The sequence below is a fragment of the Dermacentor albipictus genome, chromosome 6, assembly GCF_038994185.2.
Source record: "Dermacentor albipictus isolate Rhodes 1998 colony chromosome 6, USDA_Dalb.pri_finalv2, whole genome shotgun sequence".
Lineage (NCBI taxonomy): Eukaryota > Metazoa > Arthropoda > Arachnida > Ixodida > Ixodidae > Dermacentor > Dermacentor albipictus.
In genome coordinates, this window is record NC_091826.1 from 139,951,758 (window position 1) to 139,978,591 (window position 26,834).

Here is a 26,834-nt window from a genome sequence, read left to right on the forward strand (position 1 = left end):
TACAAACACACACACATACCCCCTTTTTTATGTATACATGCAATTCCTTGCCATGACGGATCATAGCCTCCTTTATTTTTGAAAAATAGAGGAGGCTATGGACCGATTGACCAGTTCAAGTTGTCAACTTGTCTGGAACTGTCATAGGAATCACTGTAATAAACACAATTCCACGATCAGATTGTTTACTTTCATATTTTGTTGTAACACTTGAGGACTAAATAGAACTTTATTTTGTATATGTGAGAGAAGTATGTGGATATCACGAGCTTAAGCCAATGTGCGATACAGACAAAGCAGCTGCTACAACGTGAACTGCATTGAGGGCCACACAACACATACGTAATTAAAGGAGCAAAATATAGGGGGAAGCTTCAAAATACGCTCTGTAGCACTGCAAAGTATAACATATATTGTATGTGTACAATAAATGTTAAAAAATACAATGCATCAATGTCCCATTTGCCTTCAAGTTTATTATGAAGTTCAAGTTTACTGAAGTTTATTATGAGCATATGTACAACAGGAATCTACTGACACACCCGCAGTAAAGGTGGCTGTTCGAGGTGTGCTGGCTGCCTCAGTGTAAGAAAAAGAAATTGGGTAAAAGTCGACACCAGTGCCACTGCTTCTTGCCTCTGACCTGCACGTGCCTCTGCGGCATCTTTGTGCACAAGTGTGCTGGCGTGGCGAGGCGTAGGAGTCATCCGAGAGAAAGAGTATTGTTTACATGGAGAAGTGGCTGTTCACATTGCCTGTCACTTTCCCTCAAATGTTTCCTTGGCGACTAGGGTGACACACCCGCAGTCAAGGTGGCTGTTCGAGGTGTGCTGGCTGCATAAACGAAATAAAAAGAAATTAGATGAATGTCGATACCAGTGCTATTGCTTATTGCCTCTTACCTGCATTTGGCTCCACGGCCTCTTGGCTTGCGGAGTCTGTATGAGGGAGCTGCTGTGGCTAGGCGAAGGCATTGTATAAGCAAAACGAAAAGGCCATTTAAATGGGGAATTATGGAAATAAATGCAGTTGTTATGTCTGCTTCTTGCACTCTTCTTGCCTAAATGTTTTCAAACATAGTGTCCAGAACACACCAGCACTTTGACTGCTTCTGCTTTTTACCTGCAGGTGTTGCTGCGAGATCCTTAGTATGGCTGCGTGCAGCATTGTAACACTTGGTGGAGGCATTTGAAGTGGTAGCCAAGAATAGAAAGAATCATCCTTGTCTGCACGAATGCTTTCAATTTCTAAATGCAGTGGTAACTATCACTATTGGTGCAAGGCCCCCCCACATCTATGCGGCAAGTGCCATAGCTCGAAACTGAATTGTTCCTTTAGTGTTTCACAAGGCATCTGATATGTCCACATTAGATGTGATGTGTTTGTTTTTATTTATCCCAGTGTGGAGAGAGCATCATTAAATGTTTTTTTTTTATTTTGCGTGTCTTGTTTTTTGGTTTATTTCTGAATTTATCATGATGCTAAAGTGACTTAGGTATGTAATGGCAATCAGCTTTTGTTTTGCAGAAAAACAATGCATTTCCTGACCCATTGTTTGGCTTCCCCTCACTCGCATAATTTTGCAGAGTATTCTACCTATATTGACTTGCTTGACCTCCACTAAAGAGTCTTGCATTTTCAAATACGACTCTTTCCTGAAAATCATTCGACACTTCTCACAATTTCTGTACCTTGGGCTTCTGATACTCTGCAGTCACCATTTTTGCTTGTTTCTGACTAGAAATATCTTCTTTAATTTAGAGCTTAAATTTTACTTTTGGAACACATGGAAGGGCTTGCCATTGCATATCTGCATAAAAGGGAAACATGTGGTATTCGGGATTATGTCAGTATTGCATATGTGCCTGTTGTCTAAAATAATTGAATTTTGAAAATGCTCGCAGGGGCCTGATGTGCATATCTGCAGTTTATGGATACATGTAAAAGACTCAGCATCAAGTGCAAGTGAACGGTCCCACAGGCGCGGAGTCGATCATGCAAATAGATTCGCTGCACACATTTGTGACCAGAAAATATATTCCACATGAAATGGCATGCAAGGAAGTGTTGGAAACATTACACAGTTAATAAAACGCCTACGCTATCAATATGTGGGTTGATGCACTCGTTATGCAAAACGGAGGTGAGGCGTGCAGACAGGACACGAGAGTAGAGTATTTACAAGCAAACAACACAAGCGCCGCCCACTTCTCTACTCTTGTGTCCTGTCTGCACGCCTCACCTCTGTTTTGCATAATGAATCCTTACCAACTAGCTCAGCTTTCTGTCGTTCTAAGTCTCGATGCACTCGATTTCGTCCGCATTATAGGCACTCGCCTCTTGATTACTTCGTGGCACAGAAATATTCGGCATCAGGCTGTTTTTCTGCTGTGGCCTTTGTAGAAGCATGATTGTTCAAAGTGCAACAATTAAACAGATTCTTTGAGTTGCTTGTGGCTTCGCCAGTACAATTCCGGTGCGCTGGTCTGCCTGTCCAGCAATTTCCTACTGAAGGGAAACCTGCAAATAAAAACACCGCTCCGCCTTCAAGAGTGGAACGCGATAGCGTTCCCGTCGACCCGCCAATGGGTGTAAGACAATGGGCTACAGGGCAGCCATCACTTACGAGGCGCCTCGCATTAGACGCGGTGAGCGTCAAACCATATGGTCGAGCAACGCGGCGTTCGGCGCAGCAACGAAACGTGCGCCTGAGCAAGCGGAGCGAACCAAAGAACTCGGTATCCCGGAGGGGGAAATGATGCACGCCAGCCAAACGCCGTGATCGGCACGGGCAGAGAGATAGTGATCTAAAGAAAGGAAGGACGCTTGATTCTACAGAGGGAGCAAGGCGAAGCGTTGTCAGGGGAGAGAGTCCGAGCCGCGACAGCTCCAATGCGCGCGTGGCGCGCCATCTGTCGGGGCAGCGCCGTACATGGAGAGGAGGGGGTCTTCTGTGTTTGCCGCAAGATGGCTCTCCGTGTGCGGAAAGCGCAGAAGAAATGCAGCGAAACGCACTTCGCTATTCGTGTAATTGCGACTTCTGTAAGTTACATGTTCATAATTACCGATATACACCACAGTATAACTTTCCACGGCTCGTTTCGAAGGCAACACCGCATTCATTAGAGGCGCGTTTGTACCTTTTGGAAGCATCGAAATCGTGGCTGAGTGGTAGCGTCTCCGTCTCACACTCCGGAGACCCTGGTTCGATTCCCACCCAGCCAATCTTGGAAGTTGTTTTTTATTTATGGAGTGCCTGCCGTGATTTATCGCTCACGGTCAACGCCGCAGACGCCGACACCCGATGTTGACGACACCGGCTTTTCTGCGACACGAGCTCCTAAACGCTATCGCGTTAAAATGCACTAATGTGACGCTTCTCAAACGATTGTGATGCACCACAAGAGCTGCCTACTCGCGTGACACTCTCAACAAGGAGATACATTCGTTTACTTACATGTGAAGGTATATGCCAGAGCACTTCGGGGCTTCAGTGGCACATAAGGCACGAACGAGTGTGTCATAGCGTCCGATGTCGACGCGCGATCGCATGTCAAACCTAAACTGTACGAAACTACTATGCAACCAAAAAACAGATTCGAAACCGAAATTCGTGTCATCCTTTATTGCATGAATGCGTACATCGTGATTTACATAAGTCATGGACTTAGCGATCGCTTTCTGTAAATTTAATATAACGTACCACCTTCATAAAGCCATCAGGTATGCGTTTTTAGATGACAAAGCATTAGGTGACCTGTACTTGTTTTCAGCTCTTTCAATAGTAATTGCGCTGGCCACATTGACCAGTAGCAACAGGGCGGCGCCCTAGAGGCATAGAGTTTCCTAGAGGCGCTTATTTCCGTTGCACTCACTGTGGAAGGTACACTTTCCCTTCTCTGCGTAGGTTTGCGTAGGTGTGCGTGACTGGCAAAAGCAAAACGCTCTGCTGTAGGCTGCCGTGTTTGGTCAGAACGCGTGCGTTGGCAAGTGTGTTCATCGCCGTCATGGCCAAAGACGTGGGTGCCTACCTGAAGAAGCAGCAGGAGCAGAGCCCGCCCGAGCTGTCGCAGCAGTGGGCCGAGTTCGAGGAGTTGTACAACAAGCGGTACGTGCCGGCTTTGAGCGCAGTTCGACAAAATCCCAGCGCCGATCGCGCTCCTCCGTCGTGCAGGGTGTTCTCGTATTCTGATACGCCCGCAGTTCCAGTCTCCATACGAGCACGTTGGGCAGACGAGCTTATGCAATGTGCTTGAACATGACATTTAAAAAAGCGTTACAAGCTCTTGATTGCCTTTTGTTTACAAGTGTGTCCTCGTACCCACTGGACACGTGAAAATCGAACGCATTGATCGCAAATTGCGTAGGAATTAGTATTCTTTGATATGTTCATCGTCATTCGTCAATTATTACTGCGGGAAATCAGCCGATATTCATTACTAAGCGTTGTGCGACGCCAAACTCTGAGCTTTCATTGGCTATATTGGGGTTCTACAAACTTCTTTTGACAGCATGCATCTTTTTCTCTTCCGAAAGGCCGGGGTACTGGTCTATTGTTGTATAGCCTTTATGGAATCCTGCCGTAAAGGCTACTCAACAATAGACCATATTCACACTATCAATCATGTGATAGAGAAGTGAGCGGAATGTAACCAACCCTTATATATAGCTTTCGTTGATTACGAGAAAGCGTTTGCTTTAGTCGAAACCTCAGCAGTCATGGAGGCATTACGGAATCAGGGTGTAGACGAGCCGTTTGAAAAAATAGTGAAAGATATCTTTAGCGTCTCCACAGCCACCATAGTCCTCCATAAAGAAAGCAGCAAAATCGCACTAAAGAAAGGCGTCAGGCAGGGTGATACGATCTCTCCAATGCTATTCACAGTGTGTTTACAGGAGGTATTCAGAGACATGTATTGGGAAGAATTGGGGATAAGAGTTAATGGAGAATACCTTAGTAACTTGCGATTTGTTGATGATATTGCCTTGCTTAGTAACTCAGGGGACCGATTGCAATGCATGCTCACTGACCTGGAGAGGCAAAGCAGAAGGGTGGGTTTAAAAATTAATCTGCAGAAAACTAAAGCAATGTTTAGCAGTCTCGGAAGAGAACAGCAGTTTACGATAGGTAGCAAGGCACCGGAAGTGGTAAGGGAATACATCTACTTAGGGCAGGTAGTGACCGTGGATCCGGATCATGAGACTGAAATAATCAGAAGAATAAGAATGGGCTGGAGTGCGTTTGGCAGGCATTCTCAGATCATGAACAGCAGATTGCCTTTATCCTTCAATAGAAAAATGTATAATAGCTGTGTCTTGCCAGTATTCACGTACGGGGCAGAAACCTGGAGGCTTAAGAAAAGGGTTCTACTTAAATTGAGGACGACGCAACGAGCTATGGAAAGAAGAATGATAGGTGTCACGTTAAGGGATAAAAACAGAGCAAATTGGGTGAGGGAACAAATGTGAGTTAATGACATCTTAGTTGAAATCAAGAAAAAGAAATGGGCATGGGCAGGACATGTAATGAGGAGGGAAGATAACCGATGGTCATTAAGGGTTACGGACTGGATTCCAAGGGAAGGGAAGCGTTGCAGGGCGGTTAGGTGGGCGGATGAGATTAAGAAGTTCGCAGGGACAACATTGCCACAATTAGTACATGACTGGGGTAGTTGGAGAAGTATGGGAGAAGCCTTTGCCCTGCAGTGGGCGTAACCAGGACGTCTCCATAACCTTGATGACATTAAAAAGCTCCTCTGTAAATAGAGTCCGAGGATGCTCTATGTCCAGGAGATGCATCTCAAATAAATAAACAAAAACTTTCTAAGGCAACATGTCATTTTTCGCAAAGACCGCAATGATGCTTCCGCCTCGTCGGGTGGTGTGGCTATAATAGTTGATGAGGATGTTACTTGTCAGCAGTTATAACTCTGAGCAACCCTTGAAGCAGTTGCTGCAAGGGCGGTGTTCTTCGATAAACTCATTATGATCAGCTCTATGTACATTTCTCCAAGTTATCATCCTTGTAAAGCTGATTTTGAAACCTTCGTTGATGACTTCATGAACCGTATATTGTTTTTGGCGATGTCAATGCACACTGTGGGGAGGTTCTTGCTGTGATGCAAGAGGATGCTTATTTGAAAACTTTCTTGTCTGTGTTTGCTTAATAAGAAAGAGCCAACAAACTATAACATGACACACAAAACATACTCATCCATAGATTTGAATATAGCACTAAGTACACTCATGCCACACCTTCCTGCGGAAGGGATCACTCCCCAGTAATTTATAGTTTAAGAAAACAAGGTGTGTGCTTTTCACATTTTCCCTGATGGAAGGTTGGCACAGCCAAATGGGAGCTGTTTTGAGAGCTCGCACATTTAGACACATTGATGCGGTTGATATCGACAACGATGTAGCTTATTTAATAGGTTTTATCATTGACGCTGCTGAAAAATTGATACAACACACTAGTGGACTGCAGCAGTTGGCCCGTCATTCTTGAAATGCGGCATTTTGCACATTCAAAAAAGTGTATTTACGACTGAAGCCTATGCACTATTGTCAGCTGCAAAACACGCCAAACAATTAAAACTAGAAAAGCAATTATATTTAAAGACCCTTTAAGTGCTGCCAAGGCTTTACGTTGCTAGATTAGCATAAAGATCGTGTAGTTATTGTCCTTTATGCACTCCTGTGCACTATTTATGCATCTAATGAACTTGTCATAATATGCTGGGTGCCTTGGCACAAAGGCAATGAAGGTAATATGCTCGCTGACGAAATAGCCACATCCACAACAACAAAACATTTCAACTCTTCTATCGCTGTTTCTGCCATAGATTTGAACCTTTCCTTCGAAAAAAAATAAAAATAAAAAGTTTATTGGCAATGCTTGTGGGATGCCCAAACCTCAAATAAACTTCATCTAATTAAGCCACAGCAGTCTCTTATTAATAATAAAATCACGACAAACTGATGTGCTGTTTTGCCGACTCAGAATAGGTCACACATAGTTTACACACAACTTCTTGTTGAGTGGCGATGAACCTCCTACATGTGGCAGATGTGGCGAAAGGCTGACTGTTCTCCACGCCCTTGTGAAGTGTGGGGAAGCAGAAATCAAGAGGAAGAAACGCTTTTCTTTAGCATATCGGCAACATATCGCACTACACCCAGCACAGTTTCCTGGCACAAGCCCAATATTTTACACCAAATCTGTTTAAAATTTTTGCAATGACATTCTTACATTGCAAATTATCAGGCCAAAAGTTGCATTGGACAGCCTCTAATGAGAGGCTGCTTCTACATTAGGTACACCTAGTACAGCACGTGTCTCCAGGCCCTTGCATTCAAGGGCCCTGATGAGGCAGTAGTGCTGTGTTCACCTACTGGATTTATTACATCAACCCTGCATAACAAAACATTTATCGCCATAGTTTGCATCTGTGGTCACTGTCATTGTTTTAGTACTTATATATTTTATGATCTTTACAGCGACAGATTTTAGGCCTATTTACAGCCATGCTACATCCACCATACCAAGTATATATATCCATTTCACAAGCAATTTATTGGAAACCGATCACCACATGCATGGCACTCTTTGGCCACATCTGGCCCTTGGGTCCTAAAACTCCATACATGATAATCGATCAATTCATATGGGGACAGAAGGTGGCATCAGAGGCGCAGGCGCATGTGAACATTCTGCCGCACCAGATGGACGGGCTGCACGATCATGCCAATCTTTCACGAGGAAAGGCGCCTGTTCCATATTTATTTCAGCATGTTTGTAGAGTGAACTTGCAATGGGAGCTTTTGGCAAAATAATTTAATGTGTATGTGTTTGTGTGTAAATTATACATGGCATCATTTTGATTGATGTCGCCCCCCTCCCTCATATAGTAGCCTTCCTTGCACAACCTGTTTTGTTTGGCTGTCTATTTTTGCATGTTGTCTGGCTAGTTGGATAAGTCAGTTATATTTGGGTAGGTAGTTCAGTGTGCTAGCTATTAGTTTATTAGTTAGCAAGCTCATTATATTTGCTTAGTTATTGTAGTCAGGTACGTTATTAGTAGATAATTTTGTTATTTCAGTTATAAGTGGCCACTGTCGATCTGATGACGACGATGTACCTTGCTTGATGGTGGCTGGCTTTCATGTTGGCCAATGCTTGCTACCCTTGTAAATACACCCTATAAATAGTCTCCCTACTGTGCTTTCATGTAACATTTATTTGGTGGAGATGTGGAGTACTTCTGATGAGCTTTGCAGTGGACGCCACCTCGAATTTACTGCCATGCCTCCAGGTGATCACACATTGCCACCAGCTACAGTTCCGACTACTACTACCCACTTTATCGCCCTTGCACAGCCCTGCGATCCCGGGACCTTTTCTGGGGCGAACAGTATTGATGTGGATGAGTACGAGCAATTGAGCAAATAGTGGCTGGGATCCAACTATAATGCTGGCAAATGTCATATTTTACCTCAGCGCCACCCCTCGTGTCTTATTTCGGACCCATAAGGATGATCTCACCAGCTGGCCCGCATTCAAGCAGCAGCTCGGCAACCTTTTCGGAAATCGATTTGGTCGACAGCTTGCCGCCAAGAAAAACTGGGGGTACGTACCCAGACATCAACTGAGCCTTACCTGTACATACAGGATGTACTCACCTTGTGTCTACAAGCTGACCAGATGATGTCCAGCTGGCAAGATTGCCCACATTTTGAAGGGTATTGCGGATGACGCGTTCAGTCTGCTTGTCTTCACCAACGTGATTACCGTTGACAGTGTGATCAAAGGGTGCCATCGTCTAGAGCAAGCGAAATGCCGGCACACCTCGTCTCAGTTCAAGCATCTGCCGAAAACTGCTGCAACGTTGTCCTGTGAGGCGGCTCCTTGTCCACCATCCACATCTGACGGGACGCACATCGTTCATCGAAAACTTGAGGCCACTATTCTGGCTTTCTATAAACCAACAGTATCCGACACCTCGACACCTCTACTGTCTCCGCCATGAACACTCCTGATGCCGCCCTTGTCTCTGCGGACAGGCCTCATCGTGGACCGCATGCCCTTCATCATTACAGAAACCTGTCGGAATGGAGAACAGCCAATGATAAGCCTATCTGTTTCCACTGCAGTCAAGCTGGACACATTGCTCTCTATAGCCACAGCCATTGGCCCTCTTGGTTCCATAGGCCATTTCCCACTTGTTTTGAGTCCCTTCCATACTGCAAGCCGCTATCCGCCCCACGCGAAATCCTCTACCCAATGTCCCCGAGGAGTACCTGCTATGCGAAGTTGCCTCTGCCACATTGCCTCCCATCTCATTCACTGGCTTGCCACCGTTCTTCATTGTCGTCCTTTAGGTGTCACTTTTCATTGGAAAACTAGGATGTGCTGCTTCTGGAGGTGAAGCTGCACTGTCGACTTTGACCCAAAATCCTCAGCTGCCCTTACCAAAACATTCTTGAAGGCCACGTTGACTGTGTCCCTGTCAGAGCTTTAGTTGATACTGGGGTACACATGTCTGTAATGAGAGCCAGTTTTTGTCTTCATATGAAGAAGATCCTTACATCCCCCACGAACCAGTGGCATAGCCAGACGTGAGCCAGGGAGTGGGGGGGCTCACGTTGCTGCTCGGCCTCCCTCTTAGGGAATTTGTCAAGGGATCAAATACATGAATAATAGCTGAATTGCCATTGCCAAATATGCTGCAAACGAATTTGAATGCTACGCATTGTGAAGACAAGTAAAATATGTATTCTTTCATGAAAGAATATCCCAAAAATTGTACCAGAAATAACTGATATTAATGCTTCCATGTTTTTTGTCTGTTTCATATGTAGAGAAACTATCACACGAACGTTAGAACTGTATCAACTCGAAATCAGCAAAGCAGTTCATGGTGCTGATATGAAAAATGTAAAGGCCATGAAATGAACAAGTTGAGGACAGATATTTTAATGAAACTTTGTCATCCAAGAATCATTTTTGTACATTTTTGTACAAATGCAATGGCCAGGAAATAATCTCAATGACGCTGTTCTTTGTTCCTATGTATTGCGCAGGAGCAGGTGTCATTGGTCGTGTATTGTGAGCAATTGCACCAAAATTATTGTCGGAACAGAGAGCATATATAAAAAGCAGCAGTTCTGCAAAATATACAAGGGTGAGACAAATGAAAGTGAGACAATGCGAATGTATGACAAACCGGGTACATTATTTAAAGGTAGTCTCTATGAGTATTTAGACATTCGTCCCACTGACGAGTTGCTTGTTTCGCTTCTCATAAAACTCCTTGAGGTGCTGCTCCAAAAAGTCTGTAACTGACTCACATCATCGTTCGATATGAACCAGGTTCCCTTGAGCTGTTTTTTTTTTTTCAATTGCCCCATAATGTTTAAGTTGTGCTGGAATGTATTTCTATGCGGCTGAAAGCACGCTCCCGCAGGGCGCGCCGAGTCATTGCGCCTGACGCATGTATGGAACCACGTGTCACGGACGTCACGCTGGTTCTACTTAAACGGCTGTGAAAATAAAGACGGGGCTCTTTCCCCTTGCTGGCGTTTTGGACTGCAGTCATAGGCTGCAGTCGTCTCCTGTCTTTCGTCGATCACGCACTGATAGCGGCGGCGCCGATACAACATGCTGTCAGAAGTTATGTGATCCACCCACTTTTGAAAACCGATGGAAAAGAGCGTCGAGACGTCGTCGGAAAGCAAGGCTGCAATGGCCACTGCATCGCCGCCGGGTCTTCAGCAGCCTCCACCGCTGGACTTCGACACTACCTCAGAGTGGCCGGCGTGGATACTGCACTTCGACGACTATCGCTATGCGTCGGGCCTGAATGAGCGCCCGGAAGGGGCACAAGTACGCACTCTGCTTTATACCATGGGTCGGCAAGCAAGGGACATCTTCGCCCCTTTCAATCTTTCTGCAGAAGATTCGAAGAAATTTGAGCTGGTCAAAAAGAAGTTCGACGATTACTTCATCAAGGAGAGCAACGTTGTCTACGAGAGCACTTGCTTTCACAAGCGGCACCAGATGCCTGGCGAGTCAATTGACCAGTTTATGACTGCTCTACACGTCTTGGCGGACAAATGCGACTTCGGAGAATTCAAGCAGCGCCTCATCAGGGACCGGTTCGTCGTGGGCCTGCGGGATGAAAAACTTTCAGAGTCGCTCCAAATGGATCCCAAGCTGTCTCTCGCAACAGCTCTGGCGAGGGCCCGCCTTAAAGAGACCGTTCAGCAGCAGCAAGAAGAACTTCGAAACTGCAACGAAGTCCACAAATACACACCGTGCAAGCCATGTGAGGACGTCAATGTCGACGCCGTGGGCTACCACAGGAAACCGCAACGCAGCAAGGAAACCCGGCCGACATCGGCTCGTTCCGAGGGACCGTGCATCTTCTGCGGAGGCAACTCGCACCCAAGGACAGCTTGCCCAGCGAGAGGCCAGAGGTGCTTCAACTGCTGCTTAAAGGGACATTTCGGCAAGGCGTGCCTCAAAGGGACTTCTCCAGGCTACCAGCGTAAGGTACAAGTGTCGTCTGTACAAAAGGACAGTGGGGAGGTTTTTTTGGGCGCGGTCGAGGCGCCTCGCGCCAAAGCGCGTTACGTTCAGGTATTACTTAACTCCGTGCCTGTTTTTGCAAAGGTTGACTCAGGCGCAGAAGTGTCCGTAATTCCCGCATCATTTCCGGGACTTCCCACTAGCTTGGAAAAGGCCGACGAGGTCTTAACTGGCGCTAGCGGTGACCGCCTAAATGTTCTGGGCAAGTTTCAGGCGGATATATTTTGGAGGGGACAAACTTCGCGCCAAACATGTTATGTAGTCAGTCCTTTGCGCCATGTACTGCTGGGTTTGCCGGCTCTCGAAGCGTTGGGAGTCATCAAGCTCGTTGACTCTGTGGCTCGCAAGGAACCCAACTACGAAGTTTTGTGCCCTCAGGTTTTCAACAACTTGGGCACTATGCCGGGGGAGTATACAATAAGGCTTAAACCAAATGCTGTTCCATTTGCAATAAGCGCACCGCGCAGAATTCCTATACCGCTTCAGGAGCCTGTAAAACGAGAACTCGAGAAGATGGAGCAAATGGGCGTCATTCGTAAAGTCGAAGAGCCAACAGAGTGGTGTGCCGGCATTGTACCTGTACAAAAGCACTCGGGAGATGTAAGGATCTGCGTAGACCTTACGCAATTGAACAAGTTTGTCTTAAGAGAAAGATACACATTGCCTACTGTCGACCAAGCACTGGGCTCTCTTGCCGGTGCAAAATAGTTTTCCAAATTAGACGCGAATTCCGGCTTCCATCAGGTGCGACTCAGCAAGGCCTCAGAAGTGCTGACCACGTTCATTACACCGTTTGGGCGGTACTGTTTCGCTCGGTTGCCATTCGGGATTACATCAGCTCCAGAGTATTTTCAAAGAAGAATGTCTGAAATTCTGGCAGGCCTTCCTGCCGTCGTTAACCTGATGGACGATATTCTGATTTTTGGTGACAGCAAAGCGCAACATGACTCTAGTCTATCGAATGTCTTAGCTAAGCTGGCCCAGTCTAACGTTACCTTAAACAAAGCAAAGTGTGTGTTCGGTGTTCGAAGCATAAGCTTTCTGGGTCACTTACTCAGCGAGGAAGGCGTACAGCCAGATCCGGCCAAGCTCAGAGCCATAAAAGAGCTGAAAGCCCACTCTGATATATCGCAATTACGCAGTGTTCTGGGCATGGTCAACCACCTAGGCCGTTTTTTGCCGAACTTGGCGCAAACCACTGCCCCGCTACGGGAGCTTTTGCAGAAAGAGACTGACTGGGCTTGGGGCCCTGCTCAGAACACGGCTTTTGAAAGCTTGAAATCTCTTATCTGCTCAGCAAAGTGCATGGCTATGTACGATACACGCCTTCCCACGATTCTTTCGGCGGACGCCTCGTCTTACGGTCTCGGTGCCGTCCTTTTCCAGAAACAACGCAATGGCGAGCGCCGGCCGATAGCGTTTGCTTCAAGGTCACTGACCAAAACTGAGCAGCGCTATGCGCAAGTGGAAAAGGAGGCACTAGCGTTAACATGGGCTGCCGAAAGATTCGACGAATACATAAGAGGTATTGAGGTGATCCTTGAAACGGACCACAAACCTCTCGTTTCGTTGCTTGGTAAAATGCCTATTGATGTGTTGCCGCCAAGGGTTCAGCGCTTCAGAATGCGGCTGATGCGGTATCACTTTAACATCGTGTACGTTCCCGGTAAAAGCTTGATAACGGCGGACGCTCTTTCAAGAGCACCGACGAAAGCAGATAAACTAGCCGGTGAACTGACCGTCTCAGAAGTGTCTTCTTTCGTCAAAACATGTGTGCAAGGGCTTCAAATGGGTGACAATTTTGTTAACAGAATACGCGATGTGCAAAAGACTGACGTTGTTTGTCAAGCCTTGCTTAAGTTGTGTCGCGAAGGCTGGCCGAAAAAACCAAAGCTTCCTTGCTACTTGGTTCCGTACTGGCAGGAAAGAGCACTAATTGTCGAATGCAACGGCATGTTGCTAAAAGGGACCAGACTGGTGGTACCTCAGTGCCTAAGAAAGGAAGTACTAAAAAAACTACATGATGGACATCAGGGAATCGCGAGAACTAGAGCTTTGGCAAAGAAATTGGTCTGGTGGCCAGGCATCGGCGAACAACTTGCGCGGCAAGTGAAAGAATGTGCTACTTGTGCGCGCTTTGTCAACCAGAACTCGGAGCCATTGATTTCAACCCCAACGCCAAGTTTCGCGTGGGAACGAGTTGGGGTCGACTTGTGCTTTATTAACAACTGTCATTATCTTGTCGTGGTCGACTACCTGTCACGGTATCCGGAAGTAGCCCTCCTTCCCTCAACAAAAGCTAGGGTAATGATAGAAAGGCTAAAAAGCATTTTTGCACGCCATGGCATCCCGGAGACCGTAGTGACAGACAATGGACCACAATTTTCTTGTACAGAGTTTGATAAGTTTGCATACGATTATGGCTTTGGTCACGTCACTACTAGCCCTAGGTACCCTCAGGCTAATGGGGAAATTGAACGTATGGTTCAAACAGTTAAGCGCCTGATCCTTAAATCTAAGGACCCGTACCTGGCTCTGCTTGCCTACAGGGCAACCCCAGGCATTCTTGGCCCTAGTCCGGCTGAAATCCTCATGGGCCGGCGTCTTAGGACAAGAGTTCCAATGGCGCCGCAGTTGCGTGCTCCAGTGCAGCCACCGCTGCGTAATCTTGTGGCCAAAGACAGTGCCAACAAGAAGCTACAAGCACGGTACTACAACAGGCACCACAGAACCCGAGAATTGAACAAACTAAAAGCTGGTGATTCCGTTCGGGTAGCGGATATGAAGACTAGAGCAACGGTGCTAGCCACAGCCGCTACACCGCGGTCCTACATAATACGCACCCAGGATGGGAGTATGCTGCGGCGTAACCGACGAATGCTCAACCACTTGCCAGAACAGAGGAAGGCAGAAGGCAGCTACGAGTTTCCAAACGAAAGTGAATCATCCGAATTGGTTTTTACGAACAGGGAGTCACCCGATACCTTAACAGATTCGTTACCTTTAGCATCGGGGGCTGTGACTTCAACTTTAGTACCTTCTGCTTCAGTGACTGTGTCCAAGTCTGGTAGAGTGGTTAAGCGACCAGTTCGGTACGGGATTGATGAATAAGGTTTTGTTCGTGGTAGATTACCACTGAGGGTTCTTGCTTTGTTCATGTGCGGGTTTGCTAAATGTCATGCACGAAAACAACTTTCATTTTGCAAAAGGGGGGATGTGCTGGAATGTATTTCTATGCGGCTGAAAGCACGCTCCCGCAGGGCGCGCCGAGTCATTGCGCCTGACGCATGTATGGAACCACGTGTCACGGACGTCACGCTGGTTCTACTTAAACGGCTGTGAAAATAAAGACGGGGCTCTTTCCCCTTGCTGGCGTTTTGGACTGCAGTCATAGGCTGCAGTCGTCTCCTGTCTTTCGTCGATCACGCACTCATAGCGGCGCCGCCGATACAACATAAGTTGCAAGGTGACAGGTCTGGGCTGTATGGCAGACGTTGCAGCATTTCCCACTTGAACTTTGCCAGTTTTGTGTTAACCACATCAGTGACATGGGGATGGGCATTATCATGGAGCAAGATGACCCCATCTGTCAAATTTCTACGTCATTTGTTCTTGATTGCGACACACAACCGATCCGGTGTTTCACAATATCAGAGACGATTGATCGTCTCTCCAGGTTTAGCTAATTACATCAGTAAGGGCCCCTACCCATGGAAAAAAAAAATCAACAACACCTTTCCGGTGCAAATGACGGCCTTTGCTTTCTTTGGGGGAGGTGAATTCGAATGTTTCCACTGTAAGCTTTGCCTTTGTGTTTCAGGCTCGTAGTAGTGGCACCACGATTCGTCCCCGGTCACAATTGCAGACAAGATAGTATCTTCACCCTCATTGTGGTACCGGATCAAATGAGTCAAGGCAGCGCTGAACCTCTCCGTCTCCCTGTGGTGGTTGAAGATCTTGGGCATGCATTGCGCACACAAGAGCCAATAACAAAAGATTTTCATGAATTATGGTGTGAACAGAACTGTGGCTGATGGTCGCACACTCTTCCATTTCATCAATGCTTATCCGTTCTTGTCTAATCAGCTCACCAATCTTTGCAGTTGTGTTGGGGGTGATTGCATGGTGGCTTTGGCCCGGTCTTGGATAGTACTTGCAACTTTCACATCCTTCTTTGAACCATTTGCTCCAATGCTTCACAGTGCCCAATGAAATACAATGTTCAACGTACACAGCAGCCATACGGCAACTAATTGATTTTCGGGAAACACCTTCAGCTGCCACAAATTTCATGAACCGCCCTGTTGAACTTTTGCAGCGTCCATTATGTCACACAATCATGTTCAACTCAGCGTATGAGAGCATTAAGGAACATTTATTTTCGCACCTGTTTGTCACTTTTGTAAATGAGAGATGCCCATGTGCTATGCACATGCCTCGCAGATATTGAACTGAACCATTATTGCGCGTGATGGGTTGGCTCACTTTCATTTGACTTGCCCTCGTAATTAGAAATGCGAACATACAATGAAATATACAAATGCGAAGGTACAGCTTCATAAAGGGCAAAAAAGTGTCACTGGAAACAAAGTTCACTGCAGGTGTACACAAAACCTGGCAACAAAATATTTAAATATACGTAAAAGTATCCAATACATCTTCTTATCTAAGAGAAAGTCACTGCATAAAATGCATCAAACAAGGCAAATAAACATGTTGGGCAATCGCAGATTAATCACAGACAATCACAGGTAATTTTTTCTGTGTCATGATGACAAAAATAAACCACCCACAATGCTTCGTCTCATCGGACCTCGCTGCAGTGCTTTGTCAGCTTGTCTGATAGCGTGTTGATTTGGCTTGACTCATTGTATGGTCCATTGTACGACTTTAGAAAACTCAATGCACCTTTGGCATAAAATGTTTATGACGACATTAAACTCAGAAAGTTCCGAAATTTAAAATCTAAAGCATGACTTTGGAAATGTCAATGCATCTTTTACATCGAGTTTTTGGGAACTTCATACCCATTAAGTTTCAGAATTGAAATCCACGTGCTCTGTAGATTCTGCGGCCTCCACAAGATGCCGCGACGAGCCCGCTCGCCATAAAAACACCTTTGAAACCTTGTGCTTGGGTGGGGCTCCTTGCGTTATGTGACGGCAGGTGCATGGGTGTTTCCACGAAATCGAGCCCGAGTTTGCAATGTTCGTGCTGAAATGTCTGTCTTTTTGATCATGAAAAAGACATTCTAGGTAAAATTCAGAATGATTTCCGGTGCCGTGGGTTGCTTTGGTCGGTGGTGCACTACAGCATGAAAAAATTTAGGGGGGGGGGGAAGCTAAAGCCCCATAAGCCCCCCCCCCCCGGCTATGCCCCTGCCTTGAACCGAATCGTACAGGTTGCTGACGGTCGCTGTTGGGATATGCACAGCTGGGGTCACCATTGCTGGTTACCACGTAGTTGTTATTTTTACGGTCCTTGCACAGTGCCTTCATGATCTCATACTTGGGCTTAATTCTTTAACGCAATAGTGTTAAGGTCCCTGTGTCAGAAAATCTGACATCCAGCATCGACTGTCTTGCGAAAAATCATTCCGAACCACTAATACCCGACCGTGCACTCCCTCCATGTAGCACAAACGAGTTACGGAACTAATTAGGTTTTTCTGGTTGCATGTGTGGGTTTATTGACCAGTTGCCTTTGCCCAAACAGATTACATACTCATGATGGCTGTGGCAGAAAGGATGTCCTACATCCGCCGCCAAGTTTTGTGAGTGGTGGTGCTGGTTAACACTCCCAAGATTATTTGTAGTAGTAAAACATAGACTGAAAAGTGGAAGGGTAAATGGCACCACAGTAGTTCAATTGGTTAGAGCATCACACGCGTAATGCGAAGATGTGGGATCATTCCACACCTGCGGCAAGTCGTTTTCTTCATCCACTTTCATTGCCATTAATTTATCGTTTCTTGAATTCAGTTATTAGGTACAGGTAATTTGCCCTATGTTGCGCTTGGCATCTGTTTGTTGGCTTCTAATGATATTGCTACGGAACAGTATTTGCCATCACGAAGAGGCGAGCAGTGTGAAGACGACGACGATTAGAAGCTAGCGTGGGCTGTTGTCTCTTGGCCAAGTGCGGCATATTTCCTTGTAAATATAGCTTTTCGTCTGCGTCTTCCTACGTAACATAACTGGTGGAGGTGGACGTTCCCCGTACCTTGTCACGGAGCTTCGCAGTGGACGGTACGTTGAGCTTTCCTTCATGGCTCCCGGCGACGACAACCTGACTCCGCCGGCTCCAACTCCTGCTGTCGCTTTGACGACTTACATCACTCTCCCTGCTCCCCGTGATCCTGGCATCATCATCATCATCAGCCTGGTTACGCCCACTGCAGGGCAAAGGCCTCTCTCATACTTCTCCAAGTACCCCAGTCATGTACTAATTGTGGCCATGTTGTCCCTGCAAACTTCTTAATCTCATCCGCCCACCTAACTTTCTGCTGCCCTCTGCTGTGCTTCCCTTCCCTTGGAATCCATTCCGTAACTCTTAATGACCATCGGTTATCTTCCCTCCTCATTACATGTCCTGCCCATGCCCATTTCTTTTTCTTGATTTCAACTAAGATATCATTAACTCGCGTTTGTTCCTTCACCCAATCTGCCCTTTTCTTATCCCTTAATGTTACACCCATCATTCTTCTTTCCATAGCTCGTTGCGTCGTCCTCAATTTTAGCAGAACCCTTTTCGTACGCCTCCAGGTTTCTGCCCCCTATTTGGGTACTGCTAACACACAGCTGTTATACATTTTCCTTTTGAGGGATAGTGGCAACCTGCTGTTCATGATTTGAGAATGCCTGCCAAACGCACCCCAGCCCATTCTTATTCTTCTGGTTATTTCAGTCTCATGATCCGGATCCGTGGTCACTACCTGCCCTAAGTAGATGTATTCCCTTACCACTTCCAGTGTCTCACTCCCTATTGTAAACTGCTGTTCTCTTCCGAGACTGTTAAACATTACTTCAGTTTTCTGCAGATTAATTTTTAGACCCACCCTTCGGCTTTGCCTCTCCAGGTCAGTGAGCATGCATTGCAGTTGGTCCCCTGAGTTACTAAGCAAGGCAATATCATCAACAAATCGCAAGTTACTAAGGTATTCTCCATTAACTCTTATCCCCAATTCTTCCCAATACATGTCTCTGAATACCTCCTGTAAACACGCTGTGAATAGCATTGGAGAGATCGTATCACCCTGCCTGACGCCTTTCTTTATTGGGATTTTGTTGCTTTCTTTATGGAGGACTACGGTGGCTGTGGAGCCGCTATAGATATCTTTCAGTATTTTTACATACGGCTCGTCTACACCCAGATTCCATAATGCCTCCATGACTGCTGAGGTTTCGACTGAATCAAACGCTTTGTCATAATCAATGAAAGCTATATATAAAGGTTGGTTATATTCCGCACATTTTTCTATCACCTGATTGATAGTGTGAATATGGTCCATTGTTGAGTAGCCTTTACGGAATCCTGCCTGGTCCTTTGGTTGACAGAAGTCTAAGGTGTTCCTGATTCTATTGGCAATTACTTTGGTTAATACTTTGTAGGCAACGGACAGTAAGCTGATTGGTCTATAATTTTTCAAGTCTTTGGCATCGCCTTTCTTATGGATTAGGATTATGTTAGCGTTTTTGCAAGATTCCGGTACGCTCGAAGTCATGAGGCATTGCGTATACAGGGTGGTCAGTTTCTCTAGAACAATCTGCCCACCATCGTTCAACAAATCTGTGGTTACCTGATCCTCCCCAGCTGCCTTCCCCCTTTGCATAGCTTCCAAGGCTTTCTTTACTTCTTCCGGCGTTACCTGTGGGATTTCGAATTCCTCTAGACTATTCTCTCTTCCATTATCGTCGTTGGTGCCACTGGTACTGTATAAATCTCTATAGAACTCCTCATATACTTGAACTATTTCATCCATATTAGTAATGATATTGCCGGCTTTGTCTCTTAACGCATACATCTGATTCTTGCCAATTCCTAGTTTCTTCTTCGCTGTTTTTAGGCTTCCTCCGTTCCTGAGAGCATGTTCAATTCTATCCATATTATACTTCCTTATGTCAGCTGTCTGCGCACATGCGCAGCGGTTTCAGCGTCCCGTTGTTTCATCGTAGCCGAGCACTCCTTCGCTTGGTGCACACGAGATGGCGCCACCAGTCTCATGTCTGCTATTTTTTTTTTTGTCAGCCGTTGCTTCAGGTGATGCTGATTTCAATGCATTCTGGCAGAATTGGCCAAACATCTGGCTCACAACGTCGTGCAAATGACAAATTACGGTCAAACGGCACCTGTGCGCAAAACTACAGCGTGAACAAGTACGCGACAAAAAGACTACCGCTGCCTGGCGTTTTCACATGCGCACAGCAGACCCTCGGCATTTTGCGGCGTTGACACGGCTGCTCCACACATCAAACCACAAATCCACGATATGAAAGACGAGGTTTTCGAACAGCTCAAACGAGGAAGCGGTACGAATAGGACGGTCGGAACAAAAAAAGCACGTTGCTGCAAACGTCAACTCGCCCCTTCGTGCGCTCAGTGTGGACGATCGCTCGCAATGGGCCTCGAGTTGGGTAAGCGTGATGTGATATCCGGTTTTGCCAGAGCTTTCGGAGGAGCCCGGTAGGTGCTGTGATTTGAGAAATATTCACTAAAATTATGACTTTTCGCTCATTTCTCCTCAGAAAGAGTGTTGTCTTGGTCGCTCTCGGTGCGACAGCTATCACTGGAGACAGAAATCTCGGCATCAAATTTTTTATTCACTATCCCTTCAAGCAAAAGCTCCGAGACTTGTTCAGCAACCCATACGATCACCAACTTGCTGCGCAGAAGGCGTTACCCAGTCATGTGCAGATGCCAGCGGAGCCCTACGTCACATACATTCAGGACGTCTTGGCTCTGTGCCGCAAAGTTGACGCACATATGACTGAGTCCGAAAAGGTTTCCCACATCCTCAAAGGCATTGCCGATGACGCCTTCAACTTGCTCGTTTTCAACAACGTGGCGACGGTGGATGCAGTTATAAAAGAGTGCTGCCTGGAACTCGCTAAAAGCCAACGCATCGACCAGCAGTTGGCCTGTCTGCCCAACACCCCAGCGACATGTTCCTGTGCCGACGCTCCTCGTCCCAACAACACTGGCGATGTTACCAGGATCATCCGGCTTGAGATCGAGGCCGCCTATTCGGCTGCCTTCGACTCCAGCCCCACCAATGCACCTGCAGTCACGGTTTCCCTGATCCAGGCAGTTGTCTGCCAGGAGTTCAAAAACATGGGTCTTCACACCATCTGCTCGGCCCATCGCCCTGATACCTGGCCGGCTTCTTCGAATCCGCCCCGTGCCGCATCTTCTTGCTCACTAGGTTTCCGAAATCCATCTGAATGGCGCACTGCTCCAGCACTGTCGCAGTCGCTGGAGTTCCCCGACCCGCTCTACTTATAATGCCTACTCTCGCCCCCCAGGTGGCTCTTCTCGTCCCTATGCCTTACGCTCCGACAATGCCGCCACTGATTCTCCTGCGCCGAACCGCCCCTATTCTCGGTCGCCTTCGCCCCAACGACGACAATCTCGCTCTCCCCAGCCTCGTCGCTCCTATTCGCCGACTCCCTTAGTACGCCACTCCCAGCCAGAAAACTAGACGATACAGTGCCTCGAGGTGACGCTGCATTGCTCCCGATGCCGCCAAATCCTCTCCTGACGTTGCCCACTCATCTGAACCTTCTTGACGTACAAGTTGATGGTGTTTGTGTCTGCTCTTATAGACACTGGGGCGCATTTGTCGGTAATGAGCGCTGACCTTCATAACCGGCTCAAGAAAATAATCACGCCCGCCATGACACCTGTTGGCCGTGTCACCGATGGCGGAACAGCCCCTGTAATTGGTATGTGTGCCGCCTGCGTCTTCTTCGCCAATCGCTCCACTATCGCGCTATTCACAGTCATCGCCCACTGTCCCCACGACATCATCCTCGGCTCAGACTTCCTCTCCGCACATTCTGCTCTCATTGATTGTTCTGCCAGTGCTCTCCGCCTTGACCTGCCTGTTCTGGATCCCGCTGAACCACACCCCAGTCGCCTCAGTTCCGTCAACTTCGTTCACTTGCCACCTTCGGCATTGACTTATGTTGACTTAGTGTCATCCTCACCAGTCCCCGATGGTCACTACATCGCGGCTCCTATGCAAGACGTCCTCCTTACACAGGGGATCACAGTACCTCATACAGTTTTATCTAATACTGCGAATTGCGTCTGCCTGCCAGTGGTCAATTTTGGCTTGACGACACAAGTGCTGCCACGCAGGATGTCTCTGGCCCAACTTTGCTCATTCGAGGATCACTCTGTAGCATCTATTGCAGTAGACGACAATTCAGCCGATCCTCCTCTACCATCGCAGTCGGCAACTTGTACCATCGCCGACTTACAGAAAATTATTGCGCCCGACAGGCCGTTCAAACAAGCTTGTGAGCTCTACCGTGTTCCGTTTTTCTACCACGATATTTTATGCGAAGCATATTACGAGGGCTCAACCCAGCTCCTCAGGCGCGGCGGTGACCATGAAATCACGTGACACCGTGACGTCACGACAGAGGAGAAGTGGCTTTGGCTCAACGCTTGCAAGACGGGCTGGGTGGGAATCGAACCAGGGTCTCCGGAGTGTGGGACGGAGACGCTACCACTGAGCCACGAGTACAACGCTTCAAAGCGGTACAAAAGCGCCTCTAGTGAATGCGGTGTTCCCTTAGAAACGCGCTGTTTCTAAGGCGTGCGTCTCTTGCTCAGGCGCACATTTCGTTGCCGCGCCGAACGCTGCTTTGCTCGACGCTCACCGCGTCCAATGCGGGGCGCGTAGTCGCTGCCCTGTAGCCCATTGTCTTACACCCCTTGGCGGGTCGACGGGAACGCTGTCGCGTTCCACTTTTGAAGGCGAAGAAGTAATGCATGAGTTGTTTCTTCGTCTAGCCGAACCAAATATAGCCAAGCAACAGCAGTTCACCAGGCTAAACAGTGGTTCAACAACTAAAATAAAGGCTAGTATGCTTCGCATCCTGGGCTTAACCTTACCTAAGCCACAGCCATTTTTTTTACTTTAACGATCGTCTTTTGGCCCAAACTACAGCTGTTAAACATCGCTATAATACCGGCGATGCCCCTCCTATTCATCGCCGCTCGTATCGAGTTTCACTGGCTGAGCATCAAGTTATTCACGCCGAAGTTCGCAGAATGTTTGCCAAGAACATTACTGAACTGTCATGTAGTCCCTGGGCGTTACCTGTTGTATTGGTAAAAAAAGAAAAATGGCTCATGGCACTTTTGTGTGGATTATCGGCACCTTAACAGGGTTACCAAAAAGGACGTGTATCTCCTACCTCGGATTGATGACGCCCTTGACTGCCTCCACGATGCTCGGTATTTCTTCTCTATTGACCTTCGCTCCGGCTACTGGCAGATTGCTGTGGATGATCTCGACCGCGAGAAGACTGCTTTTGTAACACCCCATGGTCTTTATCAATTCAAAGTGATGTCGTTCAGTCTATGTAACGCTCCTGCCACTTTTGAACACATGATGGACTCTCTTCTTCACAGTTTCAAATGGTCCACGTGTCTGTCCTACTTGGACGACGTTATAGTATTCTCCCTAACTTTCGCTACGCACCTCGAGTGCCTCTCAGCAGTCCTGGACGTTTTTCGTCAAGCCGGTCTGCAACTCAACGCATCGAAGTGCCAATTCGGCTGTCGCCAGATTACCGTCTTTGGGCATCTTATTGACGCGAACGAAGTGCAACCGGAGTCAGGCAAGATCCATGCTGTTACGCACTTCCCTGTTCTGAAGTGTGTCAATATGTGTGCAGCTTCATCGGCCTTTGTTCGTACTTCCACCGTTTCGTGAAAAATTTCGCCGCCATAGCACAACCACTAACCTAGCTTTTGAAAAAAATACGCCCCTTTCCAGTGGGGCGATAACGAGGCCTCTGCATTCTCGCATCTAATCGACCTTCTCACAACGCCTTCCTTCTGGCCCATTTCGATCCTTCTGCGCCTACCGAAGTCCGTACTGATGATGCCAGCGGTCATAGAATTGGCACAGTACTGGCACAACGCCAGTGCGGCCACGACCGTGTTATCCCTTACGCCAGCAGGCTCCTCTCACCCGCGGAGCGCAACTATTCCATCGCTGATCGTCAGTGTCTGGCCCTAGTTTGGGCGGTTGCGAAATTCCGCCCATACTTATATGGCCGACCTCTTTCCGTTGTCACAGACCATCACACACTTTGCTGGTTATGCTCACTGAAAGATCCTACAGGAAGACTTGGTCGCTGGGCCTTACGCCTCCAGGAATACTCGTATTCTGTCATCTACAAATCTGGACGACTACACAAGGACCCTGACTGCCTGTCTCGTTACCCGGTAGACGAGCCTGACGCCGCCGACAGTAGTACCGCCAACGGCATTTTCTATGTGTCTGCCTTCGCTAACATCGCCGATGAGCAGTACCGAGACCTATCACTGCGAGCACTCATCGAGCGTCTGCACTCTACACCTACCGACGCATTCGTTCGCCGATATGTCCTCCAGGGCGGCACTGATCTTCTTGTCGGGCCCAAACATCTACGACAGAGTGTGCTCTTTGAGATGCATGACGCACCCACTGCAGGACATCTTGGGGTAACAATATTCCTACGTAACAATATGATTAATAAACATCGGACCGCTTGGTTAACCCCCTTTCTTCTCGTTCATTATGTGAGGTTCTTGAATCTGGCAACACTAATGCCTTCAGGTCGTATGTGTGGGTTTATTGACCAGTTGCCTTCACCCAAAAAGATCTCGTACTCGTGATGCCTGTGGCAGAAAGGATGTTCCACATCCACCGCTGAGGTTTTGAGTAATGGCGCTGGTTAACACTCCCAAGGTTAGTTGTAGTAAAACATAAATGCCCAAGAAAGTGGAAGGGTAAACGGCGCCAAGATGTGCCAATTGATTACAAAGCGTTTAGAGGGGATCAAGGAGGAAGAGGCAGTGGTGTAGGCGTAAGTTAAGCAAAGCATTTTGTGTAATACTCCAACAATCGGATAGTATCGAAGCTATATGGGATAAGACTAAGCTTGCCGATCGAACAGTTTACATTGGAGGTGTATATAGACCCCCAAATACTTCACCTGATGTAATGACTAACCTAAGGAAATTTTATTAAAAGAAATTTTTGAGAGGAAACAATATCATTTTCCTGGGCGACTTTAACTTACCTGGAATTAACTCGAGCTCATACTCACCCGGGGAGGGGGATGTGGCTAGTTGTGAACAGCTTTTAGATTTGGCGTTCACGTATGATTTAGAGCAAATTGTAGGAGAACATACCAGGCTATGTTATACAACTGCATCTATTTTGGACTCTATATTAGTGTCGCATGGGCTGGTTGGGCTTTTGACAGACTGCCATGTAGAAGACGGAATATCAGACACAATAAAATGCCAATAGCTACTTTCTGTATATGATTGAATAATAAATATCGGGCCCCTCGGTTAACCCCCTTTCTTCCCGTTCGTGGCCGAGAAGATGCGTGTCAGTATGAGGATAGTCTTCAGATCTTGTAACCCATTTGAGTTTTTTGGTGTTGTGGGTTAAAACTGGCCCAGCCTTTTGAACAGCACTGGCGGGTTGCTAACAACGGCAGTGGATTTCAACTGTCATTGCAGGCTGTGGCACCAACTGACTCTCAAGTTGCAGGCCTTTGTCCGTTGCCCGGAGATGCAGCAGGGCAGTGCACTGTTCCAGGTGAGAGCCTGTCCAGCATATTTGTCCAATGATGTATTTTGTTGCCCCAGCTGCGGTGTGTGCATGTTGCACCTGACGACATTGGACTGGGCTTAGTTCAGATCGGGTAATCCACACCACACTGCTACGTAATGACCCTTTGCTTTTCATGTCATGGTATAGACGATGCGGAGAGAGTGGACACAAGGTGTTGGTGCATGTTCTTGTCTGCTTTGTGCCGACGATAGGCCTTGCTAGACTTTTGTTTTCTTGGCAGTATGACCCCATGAGAGAGTGCTGTGAAGCCACTCTACCATTGAGTGGCACTTGTGGGCAAACGAGGCTCTCGGGCATCAGCGACTGCTATGTTGCTGCTGTTGAGTTCAGCTTTTATCTTGAGAACCATTGTATGAACTCCCACATCCTTGCAGTGTATGTCTCATGTTACACTGGCTTTTTTCAGTTGTCCTGGTTTGAACAAAGTAGCCTTATGATAAAGTGGACTTCCTGTCCCATTGACTTTGCGTTATGAGGAGAGTTTTCTGTGTATTCTTGTTCTCTCAGTAGGAGAGAATAATGTATACATTCACTGCACGCTGGGTGCTAGACTGGAAAGATGAGCAGATAATATCTTGGCACACTATGGTTTATGCACATGTTCAGCGAATGTGGAGATAACTTGCCACAGATCACAAAGGACTTAAAGGGATACTAATGGGAAGTATTTAGTCAATGTGGACTGGTTATATACCATTTCAACATTCCCTTGTAAGCAGTTGTTTTGTGCCATAATGTACTTAGTTCTGGAGAAAGTTATGATTAAATGGACTGCATTTTTTGACTCCGCCACTGATGCAGTGTGACACTGTACATGTGTCCTCTACCATTTACGGCCATCAGTGAGTAACAGTGCATGAGATCTGGTGCTACAATTTGTTTGCCTATAACACAAATCTCTAGCTAACAACCAACCAGGTACATGAAATGGATGCAGCAAGTTTTGTTCCTTGTAGTTAGCATAAACTTCGTGAGCCAGCAAAACCATTGCAGCACCATGCAGTGCCGAAAATCCCAAAACCTGAGAGTGCAGCCAGCATGGGGCTAAATGAAAATAAAGTTTCAAAGGGTTGCTTTCTTTGTCTCTTCCTTCGACTTTTTCACTGCTGCTGCTCTCTTGCCCGCCACGGGGAGATGTGGTTCAGAGCATGCATATACATGGCAGGGGCGTGGCAGAAAGGAAAAGCAATGCAAGAAGTTCATTTGGATCTTTCCAGCATATTGCTATAATGACCTCTGGCGCTCTTTGGGCATCGCCACACTGCCCTCGTGACTGCTGTGATTATCAGTGATGCCCCTCAAAAGCATTGCAGTAACTCCAGCACTTACCTTTGTACTAAAGTGCAGCAGTCCAAAGGGGAAGTAGAGAGGACGCAT

The 26,834-nt window shown here is 47.1% G+C and overlaps 1 protein-coding gene across 3 annotated transcripts in view; it reads left to right on the forward strand.

The window, feature by feature from the left end:
• The first annotated feature begins 3,806 nt into the window (after positions 1 to 3,806).
• Positions 3,807 to 26,834, forward strand: part of LOC135896097 (26S proteasome non-ATPase regulatory subunit 13-like) — a 313,623-nt gene continuing 290,595 nt past the window's right edge. Inside the window, exons 1-2 of one of the 3 annotated variants that reach the window (XM_065424436.2) lie at positions 3,807 to 4,108; positions 25,343 to 25,421. In XM_065424436.2, coding sequence (XP_065280508.1) covers positions 4,008 to 4,108; positions 25,343 to 25,421 — 180 coding nt within the window. In that variant the 5' untranslated portion in view covers positions 3,807 to 4,007. The remainder of the gene's footprint in view (positions 4,109 to 25,342; positions 25,422 to 26,834) is intronic. The other 2 variants (XM_065424435.2, XM_065424434.2) reach the window with 2 other exon arrangements.